This window comes from Sciurus vulgaris, assembly GCF_902686455.1.
Source record: "Sciurus vulgaris genome assembly, chromosome: 3".
NCBI classification, from domain to species: Eukaryota; Metazoa; Chordata; class Mammalia; order Rodentia; family Sciuridae; genus Sciurus; species Sciurus vulgaris.
The window spans coordinates 92,606,916-92,620,532 of NC_136463.1; the positions used below are offsets into that span (position 1 = coordinate 92,606,916).

The 13,617-nt window shown below is 38.6% G+C and overlaps 1 protein-coding gene across 3 annotated transcripts in view; it reads left to right on the forward strand.

Moving 5' to 3' along the window:
- THSD7B (thrombospondin type 1 domain containing 7B) overlaps window positions 1-13,617 on the forward strand; it is an 842,386-nt gene that overhangs the window by 436,829 nt on the left and 391,940 nt on the right. For 2 of the 3 annotated variants that reach the window (XM_079135600.1, XM_079135599.1), the window contains exons 8-9: window positions 10,855-11,046; window positions 12,734-12,968. The exons of the other annotated variant lie outside the window; for it this stretch is intronic. In XM_079135600.1, the coding sequence (XP_078991726.1) occupies window positions 10,855-11,046; window positions 12,734-12,968 (427 nt within the window). The remainder of the gene's footprint in view (window positions 1-10,854; window positions 11,047-12,733; window positions 12,969-13,617) is intronic. 3 annotated transcript variants of the gene reach the window in all.

Below are 13,617 nucleotides of genomic sequence, written 5' to 3' on the forward strand. Positions count from 1 at the left end.
CATAGATGAGCAGATGAGGTTTTTCAGACCTAGGTACTTTATTTAGGCTCTTAAATAGTTTTCATTAGCCAACCGTATCAATGAAATGATCTGGATAATTATAAATATTCTTTATGCTTTATTCGAGGGTGTCTGTGAAGTCATTGGTAGTTGTTTGTACCCAATATGAATGACAGAGTTAGTGCTTTTTATGGTAATGACATACATACCCAGATTTTTCAAGGCCCTTGGTTTTTTGTGGTAGATGTCTTTGCAAATAGCGTTTTAAAGGTTTCTTTATTATTATTATTATTATTTTTTAAATTTTATTGTAAACAAATGGGATACAAGTTGTTTCTCTGTTTGTACACGGCCTAAAGGCATACCATTTGTGTAATCATAAATTTACATAGAGCAATGTTGTTTGATTCATTCTGTTATTTTTTCCCTTCCCCCCGCCCCTCCCACCCCTCTTTTCCCTCTATACAGTGCTTCCTTCCTCCATACTTGCCCCCCTCCCTAACCCTAACTCTAACCCTAACACTAACCCTTCCCTCCCCCCCATTATGTGTCATCATCCACTTATTAGCAATATCATTCGTCCTTTGGCTTTTTGAGATTAGCTTATTTCACTTAGCATGATATTCTCCAATTTCATCCATTTGCCTGCAAATGCCATAATTTTATCATTCTTTATGGCTGAGTAATATTCCATTGTATATACATACCACAGTTTCTTTATCCACTCATCAATTGAAGGGCATCTAGGTTGGTTCCACAGTCTGGCTATTGTGAATTGAGCAGCTATGAACATTGATGTGGCTGTATCTCTGTAGTATGCTGATTTTAAGTCCTTTGAGTATAGGCCAAGGAGTGGGATAGCTGGGTCAAATGGTGGGTCCATTCCAAGTTTTCTAAGGAACCTCCCTACTGCTTTCCAGAGTGGCTGCACTAATTTGCAGCCCCACCAGCAATGTATGAGTGTACCTTTCTCCCCACATCCTCGCCAACACCTGTTGTTGCTCGTATTCTTGATAATCGCCATTCTAATTGTGGTGAGATGGACTCTTAGGGTAGTTTTGATTTGCATTTCTCTTATTACTAGAGATGTTGAACATTTTTCCATATGTTTGTTGTTTGCTTGTAGATCTTCTTCTGTGAAGTGTCTATTCATTTCCTTAGCCCATTTGTCGATGGATTATTTGAATTCTTGGAGTAGAGTTTTTTGAGTTCTTTATAGATTCTGGAGATTAGTGCTCTATCTGAAGTATGATTGGCAAAGATATTCTCCCACTCTGTAGGCTCTTTTTTCACATTGCTGATAGTTTCCTTTGCTGAGAGAAAGCTTTTTAGTTTGAATCTATCCCAGTTATTGATTCTTGCTTTTATTACTTGTGCTATGGGAGTCCAATTAAGGATGTCTGGTCCTAAGCTGACATGTTGAAGATCTGGATCTACTTTTTCTTCTATAATCTGCAGGGTCTCTGGTCTGATTCTGAGGTCCTTAATCCATTTTGAGTTTAGTTTCATGCATGGTGAGAGATATGGGTTTAGTTTCATTCTGTTGCATATGGATTTCCAATTCTCCCAGCACCATTTGTTGAAGAGGCTATCTTTTCTCCATTGCATATTTTTGGCCCCTTTGTCAAGTATGAGAAAATTGTATTTATTTGGGTTTGTGTCTGTGTCCTCTATTCTGTACCATTGATCTACCTTTCTATTTTGGTACCAATACCATGCCGTTTTTGTTACTATTGCTTTGTACTAGCGTTGAAGATCTGGTATTGCAATACCCCCTGTTTCACTCTTCCTGCTAAGGATTGCTTTAGCTATTCTGGGTTTCTTATTTTTCCAGATGAATTTCATAATTGCTTGCTCTATTTCTGTAACGCACGTCATTGGGATTTTAATTGGAATTGCATTGAATTTGTATAGCACTTTAGGTAGTATGGCCATTTTGACAATATTAATTCTTCCTATCCAAGAACATGGAAGATCTTTCCATTTTCTAAGGTGTTCCTTAATTTCTTTCTTCAGTGTTGTATAGTTCTCATTGTAGAGGTCTTTCATCTCTTTTGTGAGATTGATTCCCAAGTATTTTATTTTTTTCGAGGCTATTGTGAATGGGGTAGTTTTCCTAATTTCTCTTTCTGAAGATTCATCTCTGATGTATAAAAATGCATTGGATTTATGAGCATTGATCTTGTAACCTGCTACTTTACTGAATTCACTTATGAGTTCTAAGAGTTTTCTGGTGGAATTTCCAGGTTCCTCTAAATATATAATCATGTCATCAGCAAACAGGGATAGTTTGAGTTCTTCTTTTCCAATTTGTATCCCTTTAATTTCTTTGGTTTGTCTAATTTCTCTGGCTAGAGTCTCAAGAATGATGTTGAATAGAAGTGGTGAAAGAGGGCATCCCTGCCTTGTTCCAGTTTTTAGGGGGAATGCTTTCAGTTTTTCACCATTTAGAATGATATTAGCCATGGGCTTAGCATCAATGGTCTTTACAATGTTAAGGAACATTCCCACTATCCCTATTTATTCTAGTGTTTTGAGCATGAAGGGGTGATATATTTTATCAAATGCTTTTTCTGCATCTATCACAATAATCATGTGATTCTTGACTTTAAGTCTATTGATATGGTGAATTACGTTTATTGATTTCCTAATGTTGAACTAACCTTGCATCACTGGGATGAAACCCACTTGGTCATGGTGCACTATCTTTTTAATATGTTTTTGTATGCGATTTGCTAAAATTTTGTTGAGAATTTTTGCGTCGATGTTCATTAAGGATATTGGTCTGAAATTTTCTTTCCTTGATGTGTCTCTGTCTGGTTTAGGTATCAGTGTGATATTGGCTTCATAGAATGAGTTTGGGAGGGTTCCTTCCTCTTCTATTTTATGGAATACTTTGAGAAGGATTGGAATGAGCTCTTCTTTAAAGGTTTTGTAGAACTCAGCTGAGAACCCATCTGGTCCCGGACTTTTCTTTGTTGGTAGGCTTTTGATGACATCTTCTATTTCAGTACTTGAAATTGGTCTATTTAAATTGTGTATGTCCTCCTCGTTGAGTTTAGGCAATTCATATGTCTCTAGAAACCTGTTGATGTCTTCGAAATTTTCTTTTTTGTTGGAGTATAGATTTTCAAAATAGCTTCTAATTATGTTTTGTATTTCAATCCTGTCTGTTGTGATATTTCCTTGTTCATTCCAAATTTTAGTGATTTGGGTTTTCTCTAGTCTTCTCTTTGTTAGTTTGGCTAAAGGTTTATCAATTTTGTTTATTTTTTCGAAGAACCAACTATTTATTTTGTCAATTGTTTGTATTGTTTCTTTTGTTTCAATTTCATTGATTTCAGTTCTGAGTTTAACTATTTCCTGTCTTCTACTACTTTTGGTGCTGTTCTGTTCTTCTTTTTCTAGGGCTTTGAGCTGTAGTGTTAGGTCGTTTATTTGTTGAGTTTTACTTCTTTTATTAAATGCGCTCCATGAAATAAATTTCCCTCTAAGTACTGCTTTCATAGTGTCCCAGAGATTTTGATATGATGTTTCTTTGTTCTCATTTACCTCTAAGAATTTTTTAATTTCCTTCCTAATATCTTCTGTTATCCATTCATCATATAATAGCATATTGTTTAATCTCCTAATGTTGGAATAGTTTCTGTTTTTTACTCTTTCATTTATTTCTAACTTCAATCCATTATGATCTGAGAGAATACAAGGTAGTATCTCTATCTTCTTGTATATGCTAACATTAGCTTTGTGGCACAATATATGGTCTATTTTAGAGAAGGATCCATGTGCTGCTGAGAAGAAAGTGTATTCGCTCTTGGTTGGATGGTATATTCTATAAATGTCTGTTAAGTCTAAATTATTGATTGTGTTATTGAGATCTATGGTTTCTTTGTTCAATTTTTGTCTGGAAGATCTGTCCAGTGGTGAGAGAGGCATGTTAAAATCACCTAGTATTATTGTGTTATGGTCTATTTGGTTTCTGAAATTGAGAAGGATTTGTTTGACATACATGGATGAGCCACTCTTTGGGGCATAGCTGTTTATGATTGTTATATCTTGCTGATTTATGCTTCCCTTAAGCAGTATGAAATGACCTTCTTTATCCCTTCTGACTAACTTTGGCTTGAAGTCCACATTATCTGAAATGAGGATGGATACTCCAGCTTTTTTGCTGAGTCCATGTGCTTGGTATGTTTTTCCCCATCCTTTCACCTTTAGTCTATGGGTATCTTTTTCTATGAGGTGAGTCTCTTGTAGGCAACATATTGTTGGATCTTTCTTTTTAATCCAATCTGCCAGTCTATGTCTTTTGATTGATGAATTCAGGCCGTTAACATTCAGGGTTATTATTGAGATACGATTTGGTTTCCTGGTCATTTGGTTCATTTTTTAAATTTTATTTATTTATTTGTTTGACACAACTTGTTTCCTCCTTTATTTGACAATTCCTTTAGGATAATTCCTCCCTTTGCTGATTTGCTTGTTTGTTTTTCATCTCTTCCTCATGGAATATTTTGCTGAGAATGTTCTGTAATGGTGGCTTTCTTTTTGTAAATTCTTTTAGCTTTTGTTTATCATGGAAGAATTTTATTTCATCGTCAAATTTGAAGGTAAGTTTTGCTGGGTATAAGATTCTTGGTTGGCATCCATTTTCTTTCAGGGCTTGAAAAATGTTTTTCCAGGCCCTTCTAGCTTTTAGGTCTGGCTTGAAAAATCTGCTGATATCCGTATTGGTTTCCCCCTGAATGTAATTTGGTTCTTTTCTCTCACATCCTCTAAAATTCTGTCTTTATTTTGTATGTTAGGTATTTTCATTATAATGTGCCTTAGTGTGGGTCTGTTGTAGTTTTGTGTATTTGGAGTCCTATAAGCCTCTTGAACTTGATTTTCCATTTCATTCTTCAGATTTGGGAAATTTTCTGATATTATTTTCTTGAATAGATTGCTCATTCCTTTGGCTTGTTTCTCTAGGCCTTCCTCAATCCCAATAATTCTTAAATTTGGCCTTTTCATGAAATCCCATAGTTCTTGTAGATTCTGTTCATGATTTCTTACCATCTTCTCTGTTTGTTCAACTTTGTTTTCAAGGTTAAATATTTTGTCTTCAATGTCTGAGGTTCTGTCTTCCAGGTGTTCTATCCTACTGGATATGCTTTCTATGGCGTTCTTAATTTGGTGTATTGTTTCCTTCATGTCAAGGATTTCTGTTTGGTTTCTTTTTCAATATCTCTAACTCTTTATTGAAATGATCTCTTGCTTCCTGTATTTGCTCTTTTAATTGTCGATTGGTGCGATCATTCAATGCGTGCATTTGCTCTTTCATCTCATCATTCATTGCATGCATTTGCTCTTTCATCTCATCGTTTGCTTCCCTGATCATTTTAATTATGTACATTCTGAACTCCTTTTCTGTCATTTCTTCTGCCATGCTGTCATTGGGTTTTATTGATGTAACATCTAGATTTTTTTGCGGCATTTTCTTTCCTTGTTTTCTCATATTGTTCAGGTATGAGTAGATCGCTGAGATATTGCAGATTTCCTCTATTGACTTACAATGTCCCTGAAGATTTCTGTATATATCCCCTCTTAGCCTTCAGTAGGCTGAAGTCTTGGAGGAAGTTGATAATGCCGTGCTCCACAAGTAAGCTGCCTCTCTAGGAGTGGTGGCCTTCAAGTGGGGTATATTCCCTGCTAGTGGGCAGAGGTGCCTCCACTTGTTGACCAATGGTCATCCAAAGGGGAACTAGGCTGCGGGCTGAGGCAAGGCCTGTTTGGGCCTGAGTCTCTGGTTTTACTGTCCTTGTGGGAAACCTCACCTGATAGGGAAGACTCACCCGGTGGGGAGGTCTCGCTTGTCAGTTCCCTTCTAGAGGTTCCCCTCAATTTACAGCTACCGCCTGTGCTGGGCTGCCTTCCTCCTCAAAGTTCCCAGGGGCCTGGCCCTACCTCCTGGGCCTGGGAGCCTCACCCTTCGCAGATGAATCTCCTTAGGCTGCCCGTCCTCAGAGAATCTGCCCACAGTCCTTCGCTCCGCCCCTAAGCGTGTCTCTGTGGGGCTCTTCCACCAAGAGGCCTCCTAGATCCTGGGACCCTGCTCTGCACCTAATCGCCTGGTATGCGGCCCCTCCCCTGAGCAGCCACCTGGGGCCCCGTACAATCGCTCTGAGTCCCAGAGACCCACCGCACGCCTCTTCCTCCAGACAGCTGCCCAGTATTCCGGTGCGGTCACTAGGAGTCCAAGAAACTCACTGCGTGCCTCCTCCTCCCACCAACCACCCGTAGCCCTGGGCAATCAATCACTCCGAGTTGAAGTGACCCTCCCCGTTCCTCCTCCTCCTCCAGGTAACTCCCTGGGTGTTCAGGAGCAGTCACTCTGAGTGGCTCTGAATCCACGTGACCTGCTGCACGTGTCCTCTGGGCAATCGCCCAGAGCTCTGGTGCCGCCACTCGAGACCAAGCGACCCACCGCGCTTCTCCTCCAGGCAGCCCCCCTGTGTTCAGGAGCGGTCACTTTAAGTCCAAACAACTCACCAATCGCCTCCTCCTTGAGCAGCCGCCTGGAGCTCTAATGCAGTCACTGCGAGTCCAAACGACCTGCCCCGCTCCTCCTCCTCCTCCTCCTACTCCTCTGGGCAGGCCCCGGGGTTCAGAAGTGGTCTGAGTCCAAACAGCTCGCCACACAGCTCCTCCTCTGGCAACCGCCTGTAGCTCTGGTATAGCCACTCCAAATCCAAGCGGCCACGCTCCTCCTCCTCCTCCTCCTCAGGGCAGGCCCCGGTGTTCTGAGTCCACACAGCTCTCCTCGCCGCTCCTCCCCTGGGCAGCCACCGGAGCCCCAGTGGTTGCTCCAAGTCCCAGTGCTGTGCTGAGCGGCCTCCTCTACGATGCTCCCAGTTGTCTGAGTTCACTGCTCCAGCGGGGGGAGGGGTGTATCGCAGGCAGCTCTACTTCACAAAGTTCCCTGCGTTCCAGGACTACAGTCCCATCCGGCACGCCTCCCCAACAGGAGAGACTCACCCAGCTGCTTTGAGTTGGTCCCAAGTCTCTCAATATCTCCTCTTTTGAATCCTGAGTCCTGGAGCAACATGAAATGCAGCCACCCTGTAGGCCGCCATCTTTAAACCTCCCGTTTTAAAGGTTTCTACCCATTGAGAACCTGCCATATTTTAGATACCTTGATATTTATGCTGCATAAATGAATCTAATCCTTAGACTGTCCCTTAAAGGTGAATGTTATGATTTCATTTTTTCAGTGAAATAAATGAGATTCAAAGAAGTTAAGTGATATGCTTAAGAGGGTGAGTGTTGATGGCTAGTATTCACCTGCTCACACTTACCTGTGCTTGGTTAGGAAGAGATTGCAGCTAGAATTCACTGTGCAGCTTTTCTTTTGCAGGGTTTGTTATACAAGAGGTCACATAACTGCAGAGAAATTCAGAATTTTCTTATGACTATGAGTGTGGCTTCCTTAAGAAACGCCTGATCTGGGACTGGGGATATAGACTAATAGTGGATGACCTCCCTAGCATGTGCCAGACCCTGAGTTTATTGCCCAGCACGAAAAAAATAAAAAGTCTGGTCTGTTTGATCACACTTCTGCATTAGCCTGCATAGACAAACTATCAAAATGTTGGTGGGAAGGGCTGGGAAGATAGCTCAGTTGGTAGAGTGCTTGCCTTGCAAGCACAAGGCCCTGGGTTCAATCCCTAGCACCCAAAAAACAAATAAATAAATAAATAAAAATGTTGGTGGGAGTTTTGACATTTAACTGTACTGAGGTAATGGATGTATCAGGTTATAAGACAACTTAGGTTGTAAAAGATTATTTGTTTAATCATGGGATGCCAGAGCAGTTAGGATCTTAAGGAAGACAGATCAAACAAAACTTCTGCCCATATGACTCATTCAGAATTTGATTGTCAAGTAATTCTTCCCACATGGGTTTTCTCTTTTCTTCAGGTATCAACATTTACTGCCTTCCAAATAGTTTTATTTTCCTACACTGTACTTAGTTGATGCTTCTCTTGTTGAATGGATACACACTCCCTCATTGCTGGCAATCTCAGCCCTTCTCTGTTAAAAGTGTTCATTCTGTTTCCCAACAGATGTTTCTTTTCCATGAATCACTACAATATTTTCTGTTTGAATCGTGTATTTTCAATGTGACATTTACTTTTAGACTGAGTGTGTGTGAGTGTGTGTGTGTGTGTGTGTGTGTGTGTGTGTGTGTGTGTGTATGCTACCTCTCTATCCTTAATCATAAACTCTGGGAAGGTAAAAAAAAATAATAATTTCATCTATTTTTATCACATCATTTGTCTTTGACATAGTATGTGCTCATTAAATAGTAACTGATAATTTTATAATTCTTAAAGACAGAGTTTTCTTAAAGTTTATTCATAAAAATGCTACTTCTGGGTGAGTTAATGCTCCTAAAAGCAGATGGCCATTGATGAAATGAGATGGAAGTGCCCTACATCCCATTTCCTGCCTAAAATATTTCTCGTGTGTATTTGCATTTTCAACACTGAAAAGTTTTCAAATTTGAGACCAATTTTACTATTTTTAGCCCAGTACTTCTCAACTCCCCCTATACTATTTCTTCATAAGACTCCTATGAATGTCTCTTTTTCCTCAAAATGCTCTTTGCAAGACACTGCTTTAGAGTGTTTTGTGTAAAAATTATGCTAATGGTATTCAGAAGTGTGGGAATTAAATTTTGATGAGATGTAGGTTAGGTTTTTTGTTTGGCCTGCCTGCTTCTGTACTTGAGAAAGTTGCCCCTTAACTGTATTGGTGTAGGAGGGCAGGGTGTACACACAATATGGACTCAACCTGAAATTAGATTGTTACTGAAAAGAGAATGATTGGAACTGATCTTTCAGCTTGATTATCTGCTAGAATCTCTATTACTTCTCATAATATGCTTGAAAAGTTTTATTTGTACCTCAAGGGCACTGAGCCTGGCCTCATTTACAAATATGAATGCAGATATTAGCTGTGTAGGATCTTCTCCTTCAGGCAGTCTTGCAACTGTCAGCTTGTTTTATTTACTTCCTCACAAAAGGAATATCCATCTCCTTGGAATTAGACACAGCATGGCTAATGGGAAAAACCAAAGTTCTAGAGTCAAAGGGTTTGAATGTAATTCCCAACTCAGGTCTATGACCTGAGCCACTTTACCCCTCTGAACTTCTGACTCCTTATTGCTGAGGTGAGGTGGATTACTCCCACCTGTAAGAACTTCTGAGGATTCAATGACACATTGTTAGCCTGAAAAATATGTGCAAAACACAGATAATGGCACCAAGGAGGTCCTCAATAAACATTAGTCCCCTTTGCAACTATTTTTTGCATCAGATAATTAATGACAAGAGAATTCCAAAACTATAAAGTCACTCAGATAAAACTGCCTCTTTCCTATGGTTGCCATTCCATATTTTATGTTGTTTTTTCAAACAATAAATGGTGTTGCTATTTTTTCTGTCCTTTGCTTTTATGAGGAGACTGTGGATGGGGGAATAATAAGAATTGAATCATTATCTCTAAAGATTTATAATAGTTAATAAATAACCTGAAAGTGAATTTTTTTTTAATAAATCTTTGTAATATTTTGAGGTATGGAAAAGTAAATTAGAAACATTCTGTTCGTCTTACTGTCTGTTCATTGTTAAACACTATTCCTCATTATTTTATTTATGAATGTATGTATATATGTACATATGTATTGGTACTGGGGATTGAACCTGAATCGGGGTGCTTTGCCACTGAGCTACATCCCTAGATTCCTAGTGCTTCAGTAGTTGTTTTTCTTTTTTTTTTTTTTTTCCATGTTGGGAATCAAACCCAGGATCTTGCACATGCTAGACAACGACTCTACCACTAAGACACATCCCCAGACCTAATTCCTTTTAATTTTTTATTTTGAAATAGGGTCTCACTAAGTTGCTGATGCAGCCTTGGAACTTGAAATCCTAATGCTGCTCTAGCTTCCCAGTTCACTGCGATTACAAGCTAGGGCCACCTATCCTGGATAAAGCTTCATTATTTTAAAGTTTCTGAAAAATCTTGTACAATGATATGGTACCAAAGGATTGTTAGGTAGTATTCATACAAAGATGTTGTACCTATAGCAAAATTGGTAATTCTTGATATTTGATGTGCTTTGTGTGTGTCTCTCTCTCTCTTTTTTTTTTTTTTTTTTTTTTTGGTTTAGCAATTTATTTGATTATTCAAAGGAGAAGTAGTAAATTCACCAGGAATAACTTCAGACTGACTTTCAACTTTTGGGTTGATGCATTATGTAATTTTAGCTATAGGCCCATTCCACAGCTTCAGATTAGTTACCACTGTGCACCAAGAGGATGAAGCCATCAAGGGAAAAGATTATGTTTTTAGAGGTGAAAGCACTCAAAAGAAAATTAGAATAATAAAATTCTTTTTAGGGTAGATTAGAATGCTCAGTATAATTTCAATTTTTAGGCTACTCTGATCTCCATTTTGAAGAAAAGCATATACCTGTTATATTTGTTTGTCAGTAACATGAAAATCATGGTTATCTCCAACCATCTCTATCTATTTTTCTGGAAGATGTCATCTATTTCCCTATGAAGGATGACAAAAGCAAGTTTGCTGTGGTATCTGCCTTTCTAAAATCCAAATTATCTCTTGATAGTTTTTCTTGATACAAACATGAATAACTGAAGAAACCATAATTCCTGTTACTTTATTTAGACACTGGATGAAGTCTTATGAGCTAAACTGAAATAATAAAGGAAGTAATGAATCTAAATGTTCCTTGGACTGGCCTTGATTTTCATTAATCAGCATCTATCTTGATCTGGTTGGTCACAGGAGAAGACGTAGCAGGGAGTCTCTGCCCTGTACCTCCTCCTCCAGAGCGGGTAACCTGTGAAATTCCCTGCAGAATGGATTGTGTGGTGAGCGAGTGGACAGTATGGTCATCCTGTTCCCAGTCCTGTTCAAATAAAAACTCAGAGGGGAAACAGATGAGATCAAGATCTATCCTGGCATTGGCTGGAGAAGGTGAGCATCAGCTCTGGATTCAGTGACTGAATTCTTAATTTTTTCCAATAGATAAATACATGTATACTTGGAAGTAGCCACACCTGGGTGTTATCTCTGTTCTCTGACTCCACATTGACAGTTCCATTTCCATGCTTCCTTATTTTTTATTCGTAATCTTTTAGTTGATCTAAACTGTAGTCAAACATTCTAGTTCATTTAAACTTTAGTCACTTAGTCACATGAATTACTGTAGCCCATCCATACATGGCTCACCCCAACAAATTGGATATTGTTTTTCTTTATACATCTTAGAGAAGAAAGACTTGAAACTTCTCCAGTTGAAACTCCTTCAGTTTTAGATATGTGATTGGAGCCTATTGAATATGCCTGATAACAAGAGTTTCAAATTAGGAATCAGGAGATCTCGTTTCTTGATCAAGAGCTGCCAGTAACATCAATGGGCTACCTTATCCAGGACCCCTGGTTTCCTCTTCTGGCATACCTGCCTCTAGAGGGTAGAAAGACTGAATGAAGGCTGTGAAGATGGCTTTGAAAAGGTAAAAGCATGGTGGAAATGTTAACAGTGACATCAGAACTAATAAGAGGAGCACTTGCTCCTCTCATTTATACCAATGATCTCTGTCTCCAGATACACACATCATTGCTTTCATGTCTTCCGTTGACTCTGACTTCAGCTTCAATAGAGCTGCAAGGCAGTGAGGCCATGGGCTGTGAGGAACTCCTTCTTCACCAAGATTTTGCTCTATGAGCCTGAGAAATGGGGCCACTGTCAACATAAAGGAAGATTTTCATATTCTTAAAATATAGTTCTGTCCCCCTTTTGTCCTGTATTTGTGGAAAAAGAAAAATGTCAGTAGTATTTAATTGAAAAAAAAAAAAAAACCAATAATGAGAATAATAGGACCAAAGTTACAAATTTTGTGCATTTAGCCTACTGAATAAAACATTGTAGTGTGGAAGAATAGGAAAAGATCAATACTTCAGATAAATACCACTTTTTACACTGATAGTAAAATGTGAAAGGAAAGACAGTAATGATATTTGATTATCTGATTCACCCAAGAGTGTAAGGATGCACATCTGTCTGGTCTCCCTGCCTGTGGATCATACTGTCAAATATAATTTCAGAGTTCAAAGATGAGCCCTCTACTTCCAGAATTCACCAGATACTTCTGGATTCTCAGGTTGCAATAAAATGTACTACTTGATGGAGAATGGGTGTCTTAAAATGGTTGTTTGAGAAAAATAATGCCTTTCTCAGGAAAGGGAAGTGATGTATATAGTATGTGAGTATGTGTGAACACACATGTGCATGTAGCTCACATCTAACCTAATATTACTTCAAGGTCATTAGACCTTGAAGGTCATTAGAGTATTCTAACTGATTAATTTATGTAGGCATAATAATATTAAAAGACAAGCCATTTTCTTTAGAGTTTATCTCAGAGGTGCAAGCCCCAGAGGTGGACAGGATAGTCAATTAATTTTATAATCTATTTGGTGTGGACAACTGCCTATAATATATTATACTCAGGTTGTTGTTCAGGATAGAAATCCTTGATCTTAAAGTGGAAAGAAGGGTTCAGTGGCTCAGATCTTTGGGTCATTAAAATATCAAAAATCAGAACAACAATAACAGCAAAACCAACAATTATATATGATGATATATTTTAATTTTCTGCAGGTGGAAAACCATGTCCTCCTAGTCAGGCTCTCCAAGAATATCGTGTATGCAACGACCATCCCTGTATGCAACTCTACTGGGAGACATCGTCTTGGGGCCCTTGTTCTGAAAACACATTGGTAACTGCACTTAATGCAACCATTGGCTGGAATGGAGAAGCTACGTGTGGTGTGGGCATTCAGACACGGAAGGTCTTCTGTGTCAAAAGTCACGTGGGACAAGTGATGACCAAAAGGTATATTAGCCTATTACTGAAAGTGCACACATCATCATTTCATAATTGCATATTTTTAGTTGAAAGCATTTATCAAGAAACTGATATGCCTGGGTCAGTGCTAGAGTTAAAGAGGTATTTTTTACTGTTTTTGTTGTTGTACCCTTGAAGACCTAAAGATATGCTTCAAAGATGAACACAATTATATTAGGTATCACTAGTTGTGTTTCTATTATGTGTATTTGTCAATATATAAAAGTAAGTAATGTCCAAAAACATTGAATGTGTTTGAATAATCAAACAAGTGTTCTAGAGCTGATCTCACTATTTTTGACTCTTCTTAAATCACATAGACTCAGTCAACATAAAGGTACTGAACTTTGAATTATAGAGTTGTGTTTCACTCTTTTTAAACTCTCCTGACCTCTCCTACAGTGAGCAGATAAATCCAGACAGCTGTTTTGATCAGACTAATTCATACCCTCAAGGAGGATATAATTGCATCCTTGTAATACTCTCTGAACTTAGAGATACTAATTTTTTTAAAAGAGAAGGAAAATATGAACATGGGAACTGTCATATAGATTTCAAAAAGGGTCAAAGAGAATTGTAATTGATGGGAGGAAAAAAGTAAATGGAGAATTCAGCTGTGGGAGTTTCCTCTCCAGAT